At 40.2% G+C, this 15,780-nt stretch overlaps 2 protein-coding genes across 5 annotated transcripts in view; both read left to right on the forward strand.

The window, feature by feature from the left end:
- The window catches only part of EBF3 (EBF transcription factor 3), a gene marked incomplete at its 3' end in the record, with an annotated part of 669,366 nt that overhangs the window by 448,642 nt on the left and 204,944 nt on the right, over nt 1-15,780 (forward strand). The window lies entirely within an intron of this gene.
- Nucleotides 1-15,780, forward strand: part of LOC307216806 (uncharacterized protein) — a 30,630-nt gene that overhangs the window by 11,664 nt on the left and 3,186 nt on the right. Inside the window, exons 4-6 of one of the 4 annotated variants that reach the window (XR_013839325.1) lie at nt 3,073-3,256; nt 14,600-14,754; nt 15,419-15,623. Coding sequence is in view for 2 of the 4 variants with exons in the window: in XM_079977404.1 (XP_079833530.1) it covers nt 3,073-3,256; nt 14,600-14,754; nt 15,419-15,442 (363 nt within the window). In the remaining 2 variants the exon portion in view is untranslated. Of the gene's footprint in view, nt 1-3,072; nt 3,257-14,599; nt 14,755-15,418; nt 15,631-15,780 lie in introns of those variants that run through there. The other 3 variants (XM_079977404.1, XR_013839326.1, XM_079977405.1) reach the window with 3 other exon arrangements.

Raw genomic sequence — 15,780 nt, forward strand, 5'->3', positions numbered from 1 at the left:
TGCCGCGCCGCCAGAGCATGATTTCTGTTCTGATCCTGAAGCAAGGTTCTTAACCTGAAGCACTATTTCTGGGTTAGCGGAGTCTGTAACCTGAAGCGTATGTAACCTGAGGTACCACTGTATAATGGTTCATTCAAGCAGACTGTCAAGGTTACTGTTTAATCTGCTATACTAAGCTCAGCACCAGCAGGGGACTGGGCATCTCAGGCTGAGCTCCCACTGCCCACCATTTGCCCCAGCAGGCTGACTTCAGATTTTAGTATGTACATATCTTCACCCAAAGATAAGAAGGTGCACCCTTGTTCATCCTGACTCTAGGTGTTAGAATTATACTGCATGATTTGCATTATCTTCCATGTGGTGACGTTTATGGCCTTGCTCATGAGCATCTGGCTTAGTGCACATCTGCTGCACCATCCATACCAGTCTCTTCATTTGCCTGAAATAGTAGCAACCTATGCATAACATAGGGACACGGGTGGCGCTGTGGGTTAAACCACAGAGCCTAGGGCTTGCTGATCAGAAGGTCGGCGGTTCAAATACCTGTGATGGGGTGAGCTCCCGTTGCTCAGTTCCAGCTCCTGCCGACCTAGCAGTTTGAAAGCACGTCAAAGTGCAAGTAGATAAACAGGTACCGCTCCAGCAGGAAGGTAAACGGTGTTTCCATGCGCTACTCTGGTTCGCCAGAAGTGGCTTAGTCATGCTGGCCACATGACCTGGAAAAACTGTCTGCGGACAAACGTCGCCTCCCTTGGACAGTAAAGCAAGATGAGTGCCACAGCCCCAGAGTCATCCGTGACTGGACTTAACTGCCAGGGGTCCCTTTACCTATGCATAGCATGGAAGCCTCTTTTGCCTCATCCTTGGGATCTTGACTGAGCTTGGGTGCATGGAAAAGATGTTTCATGTCTGCAGGATGACTATATCGCATGTAGCTTGGCTGCTGGATCAGTGTGAATTATTACCAGTAAAAATGGGTACATAAAGTATTTTTCCAACTGTAAAAATTACCAGCATCATCTCCTTCCCTACCCACCACTGCTGCATCTTTAAATATAAAATCACTTTTCTCACATATTTGTGTTTGATGTTATGTTTTTAAAGGAATATCCTGTCAATTCTGAAACAGAACTGTTTTATGTTGCCACCGAATTGCTTTGATCTCTAGATTAGAACTGATGAGCTGTAGCTTCCTTATTGCTGAAGGTTGCCAACAATCACTAATGTGTGTTTGTTTTGAGCTTATCAGAACTCTAAAAGAAAGAATAATGGCAAAATGTAGGCATAGAATGTTTTTTTTCCCCACAGCATGAATATGGAGCAAAAGAAAATCAGTTTCCTTGTGTTTATTTTCCTAGGATTCAGAATTGATTATTTGATGCTTGCAATAAACAACAGAAGCATGCATTCACAAAGCTGTAAATAGATAATTTGGAACCTATCTAGTCCTTAATGATGCAACCAAATGTGATTAAAATTATGGGTTTCACAGTTCCATTTCTACACCAAGACAATGCTAATTTCCCCATTTATAATATCTACAGTATTGCATACAGTTTGCAGTGGCAAAGCCTCTGCTATCTATTGGCTAAGCTGGTGGAGTAATAGTGTGGAATGTTCACAAACGTTCCAACTTTTCAGGGAACAAAGATGTCAGATTGTTTGCAATCCATCTTTTGAAATGAAAGAAAAAGATTAAAGTAGGAACAGGAAAAGCTTTCTGGGAAGATAGAAGAATGAGGAGAAGTTCCTGGAGCCAATACTAAAATAGTATTGAGGCAAAGCCTCACACAGGAGCTAGGAACAAGAAAAACAGTTCATCATAATCAACATGCAATAACCAAAAGAAGTATGCTTTCATAAAACTGAAAATAAATAATTTGGAAGCTCTCTAGATGGCTGCTCCTGACATGTGAAGCAACCCTAAGAGGGCAACCGAAGCCCAAAACTAAAACAAAAATTGGTGGCAACAACAACTTCACATGTTTATTTTACCTAGTCAGATAATTCCACAGTTTCAGCTTTCCACCCAAATCTTTATTTGCAGTGCAAACCTGTACAGGTCTACTCAGAAGTTCAGTTGGGTTCACCTCCAGGTAAGTGCTATAGGACTGCAGCCTTAACAACTCTTTAGCCAGAGTTCAGTTTAATTTCTGGTATTTTGTTGCTACCATTGTTGTGTGTATGCATGAAACATACATTTACAGTAAAATTCCTGTATTATACATTCTAGGAGTCATAACAGAATGCCAAGCATTACTAATCTCTATACCCTGTTATTTTTACAGATTATCTCAAGGTCTGTGGCATGTAAAAATATATATATGAAAATGCTTATGAGGACTTTTGTGGGTATTCTGTTTCGGAGTTGAGATTTTACCAAAGGAGGCATGATCTTTGACTGCAGGTTTGTGCTTTCTCTTACCCAGTAGCTAAACCCACTCTCTTTCTCTGTCACCACCCAGCATATTTAGTCCATAGAGACGCCACTGCCTCATCCAGTTTCCTAATTTAGACTGAGGGAGAAATTTGCAACGGGAATAGCTGGGGGTCCTTGATATCAATCCTGTGAAGAAAGGGGATGTTGGTAAAGTTAGCATAATGGTGCTGATAGCTTTTTAAAAATTAACCTATTCCCCTCAGAGGTAGCGGAGCCACTGTTTTTTTTTTTGTTTTTTTTTTAAGATTAATTACTACTCAGATTCACTAGTGTATTGCCAGGAATATTATGAAGTAAATAATATGGCATGTTGGGGTGAATCCTGAATTACTTATCCCAGGCCAGCTATTATGACAGAAGAAACTCTTGTTTCTAAACAAGTCATGTTAGTTCATGGAAGTAAAAAAAACCATACACACAAAAGTGCTATCTTTTAGCAGGAATCTTTTGAGATCCATCTGATAGCGATTGCACTGTGGCAAAAGATTAACCTCTTGAAACATGTTTTACTCTATCACACTAATTAAACCCTTCCATTCTTAGGGGGATAAGGTGCCGTTCTTTAATTTTAATTGTTCTTAGAGCACATCTGCGACTTTTTTGTTGTGGTTGTTATCGTCATTCCCTCGCAGCTAACACTTGGAGTGCAGGGAATTTTCGTGGAAGGAGTAGTCCAGCAGCTGCACAGCAAAGGAAGAAGAAGAGCTGTGACGAGGAAGCGAAGCTCTAAGCAGGCCTTGCTCATTGATTTCCTGGGTGACCTTGCTCAAGCTTCTTCACCTCCTCATGCCTCAGTCAGCTCAGCTGGAAAATTGGGTAAAGAGCGGGGAGTATTGGGGGAGAAGGGGGGAAAAACATCTTGGAGTTTGAAACTGAAATCTCCCTGTTAACTCCCCCTCCTCCCTCCAAAGTGAGTGCAGTCATTTTACACAGATGTAATTGCTTGTGCACTGCACACCAATCATTTTCTTGAGTTTCATGGCACAAGGGCTGACATTCCGTGACATGTTAAGGACCCATGTAGTCCTGTGCATTCTCTGTGATAATTGCCTTTTTTCTGCGCTGAAGTTTTATATCACATAGTGCAAGTTAATGGGGCTAGGTCCACTTCCGCATTCTCTAATCAAAAGGGCAAGGATTAATAACAAATCTAGAATCACAGAATTGTAGGGTTGGAAGGGACCCGAGGATCATCTAGTCTAACCCCCAGCAATGCAGGAATCTCAACTTGATCATACATGGCTGATGGCCATCCAACCTCTGCTTAAAAACCTCCAAAGAAGGAGGGTCCACCACTTCCTGTGGGTGTCTGTCCCACTGTGGAACAGCTCTTGCTGTCAGAAAGTTCTTTGTGATGTTTAGTTAGAATCTCCTTTCTTTAACTTGAATCCATTGGTTCAAGTCCTACCCCCAGAGCAGGAGAAAAAACAAGCTTGCTCTCTCCTCCACATGACAGCCCTTTAGATTTTTGAAGATGGCTATCATATCTCCTCTCAGTCTCCTCTTTAACAGGCTAAACATACCCAATTATGTCAGCCATTCCTCATAAGCAGTGCTTTTTTTCTGAGGCTACTCAAGGGTACATAGTACTGGCATCTCTTCTTTTTCTTTTCAAATGTTTAAAGTGTAGCACTTACTTTAACAACTTAATGGTGAGTACCAGCACCATTTTTTCCAAAACAAAACAAAACAAAACAAAACAAAACAAAACAAAACAAAACACTACTAATAAAACTTGGTTTCCAAACCTTTTATTATCTTGGTTGCCCTTATCTGCACACGTCCAAGCTTGTCAATATACTTCTTTACTTGTGGATACAGTATTCTAGGTATGGTCTGCCAAGGCAGAACAGAGCAGGACTATTATTTCGATTGATCTGGATGCTATACTTCTGTTGATGCAGCCTAGAATAAACTGCTGCATCACAATTTTGACTCTTACAGTTTCCTAAGACTCCTAGATCCTTTTCACAGGTACTACTGGCAGTACAGGTGCCCTCCATCTTATATCTAAAAAACAACAGCAATTCTCTCTCCCCCCCTCCCCCCATGCCACTACCATGCCACTGGACAACCCCAGTTTTTTGACAAGATTTTTTAGTCAAAAAACCTTGTCTAATACACGGAAAAATATGGTGGATACAAGGACATTTAATAGCTTGTGGAAAACCACCCAACCAGCCATGCCTGGTGTGTATGTTTCAGGTAGTCCCTTATTAGCTCCATCCTCTTGCTAATTTCATAGTATTTGTACTGGACAAAAGCCAGCACCTCCAGTTTGTGTCAATGCATTTATATTACAAAGGGCTTGCAGATCTGACCTGCTTGACTTGGGAAAATGCACATTTCCTCTTCCTGTAAAATATTTCTCTTCCCTCTACAATCTGCCTTTCATTTTTTCCCCATATTTGGGGCAGGAGGTTGTGTCTGCTGAAGGCTAACTTTATATGCATGTCAAATAGCGTATTTTTTATGAAGTTAATGCCTAGATAATTATTGGATAAATCACACTCTTAAGTGCCTCTGTTTTTCTTAGAAAATTATGGGGATGAAATAACGCCAAATGTATTAAATTAAAGGTTCATACGCTGAGGCAGATTTTGTACAAGCACAGTATGGGGGGGGGGAACAACTCCTGTTTGCTTCAAAGGAACCTCTTCTACAATGCAGTTAGCAGGCACTGGGGGTTCGATCTGGGTTGACAACCTGGCATGGGCTCAGGGACAGCAGGTGAGATCTACTACCCATTCACCCCACACTGCGGTCATTAACCACATTGGGTACCCAGCACCTGCCATTTGCATTGCCAAAAAGGATCCATTCATTTCAGTCAGCAGGACTCTCGGGTGAAGCCGTGTGCAAAGCCTTCCACTTGTGGAACAGGGCTTCCACCATCTCCTCCTCATTTGCACCTCCCAAAATTGGCTCTGGAGGGGCGAAACCCCCAGAACATTGCGAGGGGGGGAGAGGAGGGATGTTCGGTCTGGCATGCTGAAATGCTTGTGCAGACATAATGCTTGTCACAGCGTGATGTTGAGTTTTTACCTAGGGATTTTACCTCCCGCTGTCCACTTATCTGGATTAGGCCTGCAGTTTGCTGCTTTTCTGTGTTGGCTGGAGAAGAAGAAATGCCAGCATGCAAGTTTGAGAGGAAGGAGGGTGTGGGGCTGCGAAGGAGAAACCAGCTGGGGGACTGAATGGCAAACATCTGAGGGTCACCTCTTTATCCCCTTCTTTAAAGGATTGCTGGGATGGTCACAATATTATTTTTTTTTTAAATCAATTTTTATTAGGATTTTTAAACATAAATGCAAATATAATAAACAATGTAACATATATCATAACATAATTTCTTAACTTCTTTGGACTCCCTCACGTCTTCCGCTCCCACTTGCATCTTTGTCAATTCTTGCCCGCAATTTATCATCTTGTTTACATTCTTATGTCCCATTCATTTAGAATATAATCTAATAGTTCTCCCCAAGGTTTATGGTTTTCCCTCAATCTCACTTATCATCCTAATTGCATCTAATTTAGTGGTGGTCAATTATTTATGATCTAGCCTCCATCTTAACATTCAACCAAATTACAATGCTTTTTTAAGTAAATCTTAAATTTCTTCCAATCTTCTTCAACCTTCTCTTCTCCCAGGTCTCGGATTCTGCCGGTCATCTCGGCTAGTTCCATATAGTCTATCAGTTGCATCTGCCACTCTTCCAGTGTGGGTAGATCTTGAGTTTTCCAGTGCTTAGCGATGAGTATTCTTGCTGCCGTTGTTGCATACATAAAAAATGTTCGGTCCTTCTTTAACACCTTCTGGTCGACAATACCCAAAAGGAAGGCCTCTGGTTTCTTAGTAAAGGTATACTTAAATACCTTTTTCAACTCATTATATATCATTTCCCAAAAGGCCTTCACTCTCGGGCAAGTCCACCAGAGGTGAAAGAATGTTCCATCATTTTCTTTACATTTCCAACATTTGTTGTCAGACAAATGGTATATTTTGGCAAGTTTAACTGGGGTCATGTACCATCTATATATCATTTTCATTACATTTTCCTTCAAAGCATTACATGCAGTGAAGTTCAGCCCGTTGGTCCACAACCTTTCCCAGTCCTCAAACATGATATTATGCCCTATATCCTGTGCCCACTTTATCATGGCCGATTTAACCATTTCATCTTGTGTATTCCATTTTAACAGCAAGTTGTACATTCTTGAAAGTATCTTAGTCTTAGGTTCTAACAGTTCTGTTTCCAATTTCGATTTCTCCACCTGGAACCCTAACTTTTTGTCATTTTTAAAAACTTCATTAATCTGAGCGTAATGTAACCAGTCTCGCACTTTGTCCTTAATTTTCTCCAAACTCTGCAATTTCCAATTGTCTCCATCTTTTTCTAATATTTCCCAATATTTTGGCCATTTGGCCTCCATATTGGGTCTTTTTCGGGCCTTAGCTTCCAGCGGTGAAAGCCACCTTGGAGTTTTATTTTCCAATAAGTCTTTATATTTTGTCCAGACATTAAACACTGCTTTTCTGACAATATGGTTCTTAAAGGCCTTATTGATCTTAACCTTGTCATACCATAAATATGCATGCCAACCAAAAGCATTGTTAAAACCTTCCAGATCCAATACATCAGTGTCTTCGAGAAGTAGCCAATCTTTTAGCCAGCAGAAAGCTGCGGCCTCATAGTACAACTTTAGGTCTGGCAGGGCAAAGCCCCCTCTTTCTTTCGCGTCAGTTAATATCTTAAACTTAATTCTGGGCTTTTTGCCCTGCCAGACAAACTTAGAAATATCTCTCTGCCACTTCCGGAAGCACTCCGTCTTGTCCACAATCTGTAATGTTTGAAACAAAAACAACATTTTTGGCAATACATTCATCTTGATAGCAGCAATTCGGCCTAACAAAGAAAGTTTCAATTTTGACCAACTATCTAAATCTCTCTTAATTTCTGACCAACATTTTTCATAATTATCCTTAAAAAGACTCAGATTTTTTGCTGTTATGTTTACCCCTAGGTACTTTACTTTTTTAACCACATTTAGTTCTGTCTCTTTCTGAAACCGTTCTGACTCTGTATCTGTCCAGTTTTTCCCCAATACCTTAGTTTTCTGTTTGTTTAATTTAAATCCCGCCACCCGACCAAAATCTTGAATCAATTGTAATACTCTTTTCGTACTAGATTCTGGCTCCTGCAGGGTCAAAACTAGGTCATCTGCAAAAGCTTTAAGTTTATATTGTTTCGCTCCGACCTGAATTCCTTCCACCAACCGGTCCCCTCTAATAATATTCAAGAGCACCTCCAGAACCGAAATAAATAGCAAAGGGGAAATAGGGCAGCCTTGTCGTGTTCCTTTTTCGATTTTAAACTCTTCTGTAACCACATTGTTGACTATCAATTTAGCCTTTTGCTCTGAATATATTGCATCAATCCCATTCTCAAAACCCCGTCCCACTCCCATTTCTTTTAAATTTCCCTTCATAAATTTCCAGGAAATATTGTCAAAGGCCTTCTCCGCATCTATAAAAATTAACACTGCTTTTGTATTTATATCTGTTTGCAAAAGTTCCAAGATGTCAATAATGTTCCTTGTATTAGCAAACAAGTGTCTACCTGGGAGAAAGCCTGCATGGTCCTTGTGAATTACTTCATTTAAAACTTTTTTAAGTCTACTTGCCAAAATGTCTGCAAATATTTTGTAATCCACATTTAAAAGAGAGATGGGACGATAGTTCTTAAGTTGTGTCTTTTCAGCTTCCGATTTTGGTATCAATGTGATAAAGGCTTCCTTCCACGATTCCGGCGCCCTCTTCCCCTCCATAATTTCATTGCTAACCTCCATCAGTGGTTGTATCAAATAGTCTTTTAATGTCTTATAATACTTGGAGGTCAGCCCATCTGGCCCTGGAGATTTGCCCATTTGCATATTCTGAATGGCTTGTTCAATCTCTTGTCGTGTTATTTTGCAGTTCAGGATTGATCTATTTTCTAGTGACAATTTTGGTAGCCCATTTTTTTCCAGAAATTGTTTAATTTCAACCTCGTCTTGCGGCCCTTGAGTGTATAATTTTTTGAAGTATCTCTGGAAGCACTTTCTAATATCCACAGGGTTCTGAATATTTCTTCCTTCAATCTCTAAATTTGTAACTGTATTTAGTTTTTGTCTCCTCTTCAACTGCCAAGCTAGCAGTTTTCCACATTTATTCGCCGATTCAAAAGTTTTTTGTTTCATTAATTTAATCTTCCACTCTATTTCCTGGTTTATCAATTTAGAATATTGGGCTTGATGAAGTTTAATTTCTTTCAGAGTCGGCTGTGACTTCGGATTTGATCTTAACTTCTTCTCTAATTCTTTAATTTTCTCCAAGATCTTGTCTTTCCTTTCCTTTTGTATCCTTTTCTTTACAGCATTCTGTTGAATCAGGAACCCCCTCATCACAGCCTTACTTGCATCCCAGATGATTCTTTTTTCCACCGTAGTGTTCAAATTTATCTCAAAATAATCTTTCAAAACATTTTGGGCCTTCTTAATAATCTCCTGATCTCTAAACAAATTGTCATTCATCTTCCATCTAAAGGAGCCGGTTGGTAGTAGTGTCATGTCCATCTTTAGTGCATTATGGTCGGAGCAGGTCTTTGGGCAGATTTCCACCTTTCTAACCTTAGGTGCCAGACCTCTAGATATCCATATTTGGTCGATTCTTGTCCAAGTCAGCTGGGCTTCAGAGAAGAATGTTCCCTCTCTTCCCAAGGGGTTCTTCGTTCTCCAAATGTCAATCAAGTCCATATTATCAGTCATTTCAAAAAAAGTCTTTGGTAGTCTGCCATCTTTTGTAACATTTTGGCTTTGTGACTTATCCATGTTAGTTGATACGACCCCATTCATATCTCCCATCATGATGATGTTATCATAGTCCAGATAATCCAGCATAGTCTCATGCAGCTTCTTGTAAAATTCCGATTTCCCCTCGTTTGGTGCATAAATTCCTAATATCAAGATCTTCTCTCCTTGATGTTGTATCTCAGTTGGTAAAATTCTTCCATATTCATCTTTAAATAAAAGTTTAGGTGACAGGCTCTCTTTTGCATATATCACCACCCCTCTCTTCTTTACTCTATCCGAAGATATAAATTCCTGGCCAAGTCTTTTATTTATTAACACTTTTTTGTGGAGCCTAATCACATGAGTTTCTTGTAGGCAAATAATATCCAATTGTTCCTTTTTTAATATGTGGAAAATTTTCCTCCTTTTTTCCGGAATATTACAGCCATTTATATTCCAACTCAAGAGTTGCAGAGACATCCTGAATAAATCTGGTTATTTTCCTGGGGGTGGTGTCTTATTCGCTGGATCTTCCGGCTCCAAGGGTGCAGGTACCACTGGTGCTCCAGGCCCAGAGGGTGATTCAATTCCTTTTTGAAGGTCCTCTCCGTATGCAGTCAAAAATTTATCTCTATCTTCCAATGTTCTGATTTTGATCTTTTTTTTTTTAATAAAATTTTTATTAATTTCCAAATTTTTAACAAACAGAAAAACAACATAAAAACAAACACAAAAAATCATATTTTCTTTACCTTATTTCCATAAACCTCTTTTCCCGGACTTCCCCATACCTTCCCCTTTTTGCATCCTTTGTTTTAAACAATTGTTCAGCAACCCTTCTTAGCCAATTAACTATAAATTCATTCTCCTTTTCAATTTCGCCCTAAATTAAACACAATTTACCGCTGCAGTTCTACGTCATTCCTCTCCCTCAGCATTTTAGCACTCTTCAATTTTATAGTAACTCTTAAGATATATTTTAAACTTCTTCCAATCTTCTTCCACAGTCTCTTTCTCTTGGTCGCGGATTCTGCTGGTCATTTCTGCCAGTCCCATAAAGTCGATCACTTTCGCCTGCCATTCCTCCAGCGTGGGTAGCTCTTGTGTCTTCCAGTACTTTGCTAGCTGATTTTGACCTTCTTCCCTCTAAAAGTAAAAGATAATCCTTGGGGGAACTCCCACCTGAAGATAATTGAATTGCTCCTCAACAATCTAACCAATTCGAGGTAACCGGATCTAAGGTCCAGCAGTTGTTTAGGAATATCCTTGTAAATTTCAATTCTTTTGTCCGAAATGTCCAGTGACTTTCCGTAGTGTAGGCCCCAAATCCTATCCCTTTCCTCCTTTGATCTCAATGTTATCAAACAGTCTCTGGGTTTCTCTTTCTTTATAAGTCTTCCAAGCCTAAAAGCTGATACCATTTTAAAGTCCTTTTCCTCTAAATTCCAAAACTTGGAAAGTTCTTTAGTCAAAAACTCAGCTAAGTTGCCTTCTTCCACTTCTGGTATCGACCTTATCCTTAAGTTACTCTCCCGATTCCGCAGTTCTGTCATAGAAAGATAAGTCTGATGTTCATCTACTTGTTTACGGAGTGGTCTTACCTCTTGTTCCAAAATTCCAAGTCTTTGACTAGTATCCTCAGCCAATTTCCGATTTTCTGCTGTGGCCCCCGTCAATTCTCCAATTGCTTGTACGTTCTGTGATACTTGTCCAGTTAGTCTATTTAAACATTCTGTGTTTTGATCAATTTTAGCTGTTTGCTCATCAGCTTTCTTATCCAAAGATCCCACTCTCTTATCCAGAGATTCCAATTTTTCATAAATTTTCTCTAAAATAGAAGCAGTTGCTCCTGAGGCCATATCTTCCAATTGTAATTGCTCAATTTCTTCCTCCCCTGCTTTTGGCAGAGAAGCAGCTTTTTCCTCTGAAGGCAAAGTAGGTACAGATGATCTACGTGCCTGAGAAGCTGCAGTTAAAGTTGTTAAAGTTGTTTGTCTGGTTCTTGGTCCCTTTTTTCTAGCGCCACTCATTCCAGAGTTATCTAAGAGTCAAGGTCAAGCTGAGTTGTTCCCATGAGAAAACAACAGCCCAGATGGTAACAGTCAAGCAGGAGGCCGGGAAAAGGAAAGTAAAATAATGTCACTGCTGTAAATCCAAAATCCTCTAGGGGGAGCTTAAAATGTCTTTAGGGAAGAGATCAATTCTAGTAAAATTGTTAAAATCAAGTTTTAAGTCCAGGAACCTTCAATAACAGGTTTTAAGCAGAGTTAGTATTAACGCCACATTGTTTCAAACAGTGCATACTGGTATTTCAGATGATGCTTCAAAGTAGCAAGTCCAAACTCCCTCAGATTGTTGCAATTTTTGATTCAAAGTAACCAAGTCTGCAAGCTGACAGCTCAGTTACTCAGGCAGCTCCAGCACCTGGGTTTCTTACTCAAATTATATTTCCAAATAGAAGAAAGGTATCACGATGCAAGTATAGAACATAAGATCAAATGCTTAGAATCCTTATTCGCTTACAGAAAAAGTTCAGTGGTTGCTCAGATCAATTAGGTTAAGAATTCTTTCTTTACCTCCACTCCTCCAGCTCTTTGCTTTGAAGTTCAATGACAGCGGAAGACGGACTTCCTGTTTTTCGTCGCTCCGCTTTCAGCCAAATTCAATAGATTTTAGTCTTCAATTTAATAAAGTCCTTCTTTACTCACGGGTTGTTGCTTTTCCACATCAGAGAGTTTCAGGAAAAAAGGTCAGCGCTCACCGGCAGCAGCAGCGCGGCTTCACTCCGTAGCTTGCGAAACGACCCACAGCGCCGCTACCCCCTCCCCATTCCGGAGCCCCTTACGGGGTTCCTTCAACGTTTCAGGGGTTGCTTCCAGCGCCCGCCGGGTCCCGAGACCACAGGCTTTTGCTGCCTGTGGGTTTCCGAAGTGGGTCTCCGCTTCGCCGTAGCGGACGACCCGTTTCCCACGGAGCTACCCCTTCACCGAAGGAAGAGGACCGCCATTGCCGTTCGCGCCGCCTCCGGAAGTCCCCGGGATGGTCACAATATTAATGCCCACTGGACTGTGGGCTCTTCTGCAAGGATCTGGGATTGCACAAAACGCCAGCATATGAATGGCATTTTGCTTCATGTAGAGTGCAAAGGGCATAGTTCCTTCTTTAGGGTCCTTTTGTGTGGAGGGGGAGTGATATTTATTGGGATTAAGAATTTTTATTTTGTTTGAGTACCTCTTCCAGGTAAAGTCAATAACTTTTCTGTTGCATAAACTTCTGAATCCACCCCACATCTCATCTAATTACTTGGATGCAACAATAATTTCCTCCTATTGCGAATGCAATGTAAAACGAATTAGTGGTCTTTCCCCCCGCCCCTCTAGTGTATTTCATCACAATAAAATAACTTGCTATTTCCTATTTGCTATTAGAATGCAATTCTAAAAAATAAAAATCTTAACACTGTAGAGCATTGTTTTAGATTTTATTTCTCTTTATTGGTCTTGCATATTTCCCTTTTGTCACCATTCCACAAGACACTTTGAAACACTCTCTAATCACTTGGAGCCGTAAATCCTTGGTATCATAAAACCATGAAAGCAAAAGATGAAACAATTCCTGATTAGGTCATCTAGCCCATCTTCTTGCCAATTCAAGATTGCTCCATGGATCTGGACATGGCCAGGATAGACTTCCTGAGCTGACGTAAGAGTCACAATGCTATCTCAGACCACCGATACTTGGAACAAAACTCAGACTTTGCTTCTATATAAACTGATAGAGGTCCTCTTTCATGTTCATGTCTCACCAGAAAGGAAAATATATCACACACAACATATTGCTAGTGACTGATTCTGCACAATTTCAAGACACCGGTTTCCATTCTGCACACAATTAGGCTGCTTACATCCCTTGAATATCAATGAAATTTAAGTAACCTAACTATGAGCAGGACTGTGGGTATGTCTAAGCTACATCAAAGGATAATAAAGTAAATCATCCTGTAATTCTGTTGGTTCTGAATCTGTGACACTGATGTTCACCGTAATTACAATATTTACCAACATTAATATCTAATTTTGTTGCTTTTTCGTTGTTTTTGTTAGCATCTTAAACTATGTTTTAATGATATATCGCCTAGACTCATAAAACCCAGTGTGTGCCTCATTCAAGTCAGTTGTAAAACTTTTTTTTTTTTAAATTTTGCCTGGAACAGATCATGATGCAAACAGAAGATTAGAGGAGGTGAAAATATAATTGACCTAATTTTGCAGTGATAATAACAGGGAAGCATGGTCTAATCATGCTCAGTTTCTTGGCTCATCCCAATCTAACAGTTCTTTCTAGTCTGTTTGCAAAATACTTCCCTTCCACCTGCTGGGATATTCTGCTATATATGTTAATAGCGCTGAGAATTGCCGTGAAGGCAGTCCTGTTTGTTGTTCAATTAGGCTAAAACCAGTGAGGGTTTAGTGCTCTTGTCATTCTTTTCAACATGTGGGTGCCTTCCCCCCCACCCCACCACCACCTTCAAAAATTTAGCATTACCTTCATCACAGTGAAAAGTGTTTCTTTTAAATCTGGAACAAAGAAGTAACACAGAAAATTGAAACGTTGTAGATGTAACTACAAAAGAGCACATTTTCCCTATGTGCATTTGTAATTCCTACCCAGTTTAAATGAATCTTATTATGCATTCAGAATAAAAATGAAAATATACATTATAGACATGTACATGAGATAGCATTTCTTCGGGATTCAAAGATCACACATTTAGCTTCCTAAATATGACTTATTTATTTAGTAAATTTACACACACACCCCTTTCTCACAAAGCAGCCCAGGGCAGCCAATAGAACAGGAACCTATCTGAAATCAGGGCACCAGTTACAAACTGGTAATATTAATGATTATTTTTTGTTTACTGCATTGGTTTTCTTCTACTCGCCCCTTTAGCAGGGAACCTCAATCTGTGAGATCCTTATACACCCTCCCATCAAGGTACTTGCTCAACCCAGATCTGATTAGCTTTTTACACAAAGTATTTTCGGACTATTGTCCATTAATAGTGTAGTGCCAGAATCTGGCCTCCAATTCCGCACAAGTTTCCATTGCTAAAAAGGCTTCAATTTTTCTGCTTCGTTCTCAGGTCACATTAATATTTTGATAGGTGTCTGTTTTTGAGCTTGCTTTATTCTGGGGTGGCCAAGTGTGATGGAGCCAGGAAGTCTGCTCTCGGGGCCCGTTTATGAGGCAAGGTGAAGCAACTGCCTTGGGCAGCAGTTGAGCGCATTGCATGTAACCCTAACCCTCCCCTTGTTCCCAATGTAGATCTTCACTCCCCTCTTCTTCTTTGGTGGGACGCACCATTTTGTGCTTGGCCTCAGGTTTCAAAATTTCTTGTGCCAACCCAGTCTGTGCTCAAGCAAAATGGTTCAGAACATGAACTATGGACCAGAAGCCCCCATTGTGTGTATTGGCCTTTGGTGAGTTGTTGTCTCTCATTCTTGGGAGTGGGTCCTCTCTCTCTTATCTAATTTTGGGAACAACAGGACTGGCCTACCTTATAGGGGTGTTGCAAGGATTTCAATATTATGTCAAACACTTCGGAAAAGTATTATTATGTGTGTGAGATCCATTCCAGTAAACATGTCTCCGGCAATCAGCTTCCCTCATCCTGAGAAAGCTTCATGTTTATCTCAGGGTGCCTTCCTCTGGACTTCATTGAAGTATGGTCACCCAGGAAGGCAGCAGAATGCAGAGTGCTGGTGAAATGATTTGTATCAGAAAAGGAGAGACTCTCAAGAGTAAAATATGCACAAGAAAATTCCTGTACCCCACCCATGAGAATTTCACTGAAATTTACTCTCCCCTTAGATAACTTTTGGATGCAATTTCTTTTCTCTTTAATTTATAGAGAGATTTTTTATATTTTTTTTGCGGCGGCGGGAATGCAGGAGAAATTTCTTTTTGGCACACCACCAGTGAATATTAGTATTCTTTAAAGTGTTAAGTTTGGGGGTAGTGTAAGGTAGCCACCGTTTATCTGTCTATCATCTATCTATCTATCTCCCCATAACCAGCATTTTATTGGTAAATATTGTTCAAATGTTGTATCAATTAATACAACTGTTCTTCCTTCTCTGGTAGGTTTTGAAAGCACCAGAGCCATAAAAATCTTTCACTCTACAAGCATTTTCCTGCCACGGCTCTCTATTTGCAGCTGCATTACAGAATTCCGTCACAAGCTTATCATGGCTATAATTAAAATTCTGTGCAAAGCAACCTGAAGATCATCAGATTCCAGACATTCATATAAAATCTGTTGCTATGGGAGCTAGTATTGAATGGCAAGGTAAAGGGGGGGGGGGGTTTGGGGGTGGTGGAAATCTGTAATGTTACATTATGTTTGCCCTGTTCCCACTGGAAGGGCCCTTAAAATAAAGTCGCCTTTTATCTTTGCTTTCTGAATAAACATAAAACTGGATTTTTAGCGCAAAATCCTGATTTCA

Source organism: Podarcis cretensis (assembly GCF_951804945.1).
Source record: "Podarcis cretensis genome assembly, chromosome: 5".
Classification (NCBI taxonomy): Eukaryota; Metazoa; Chordata; class Lepidosauria; order Squamata; family Lacertidae; genus Podarcis; species Podarcis cretensis.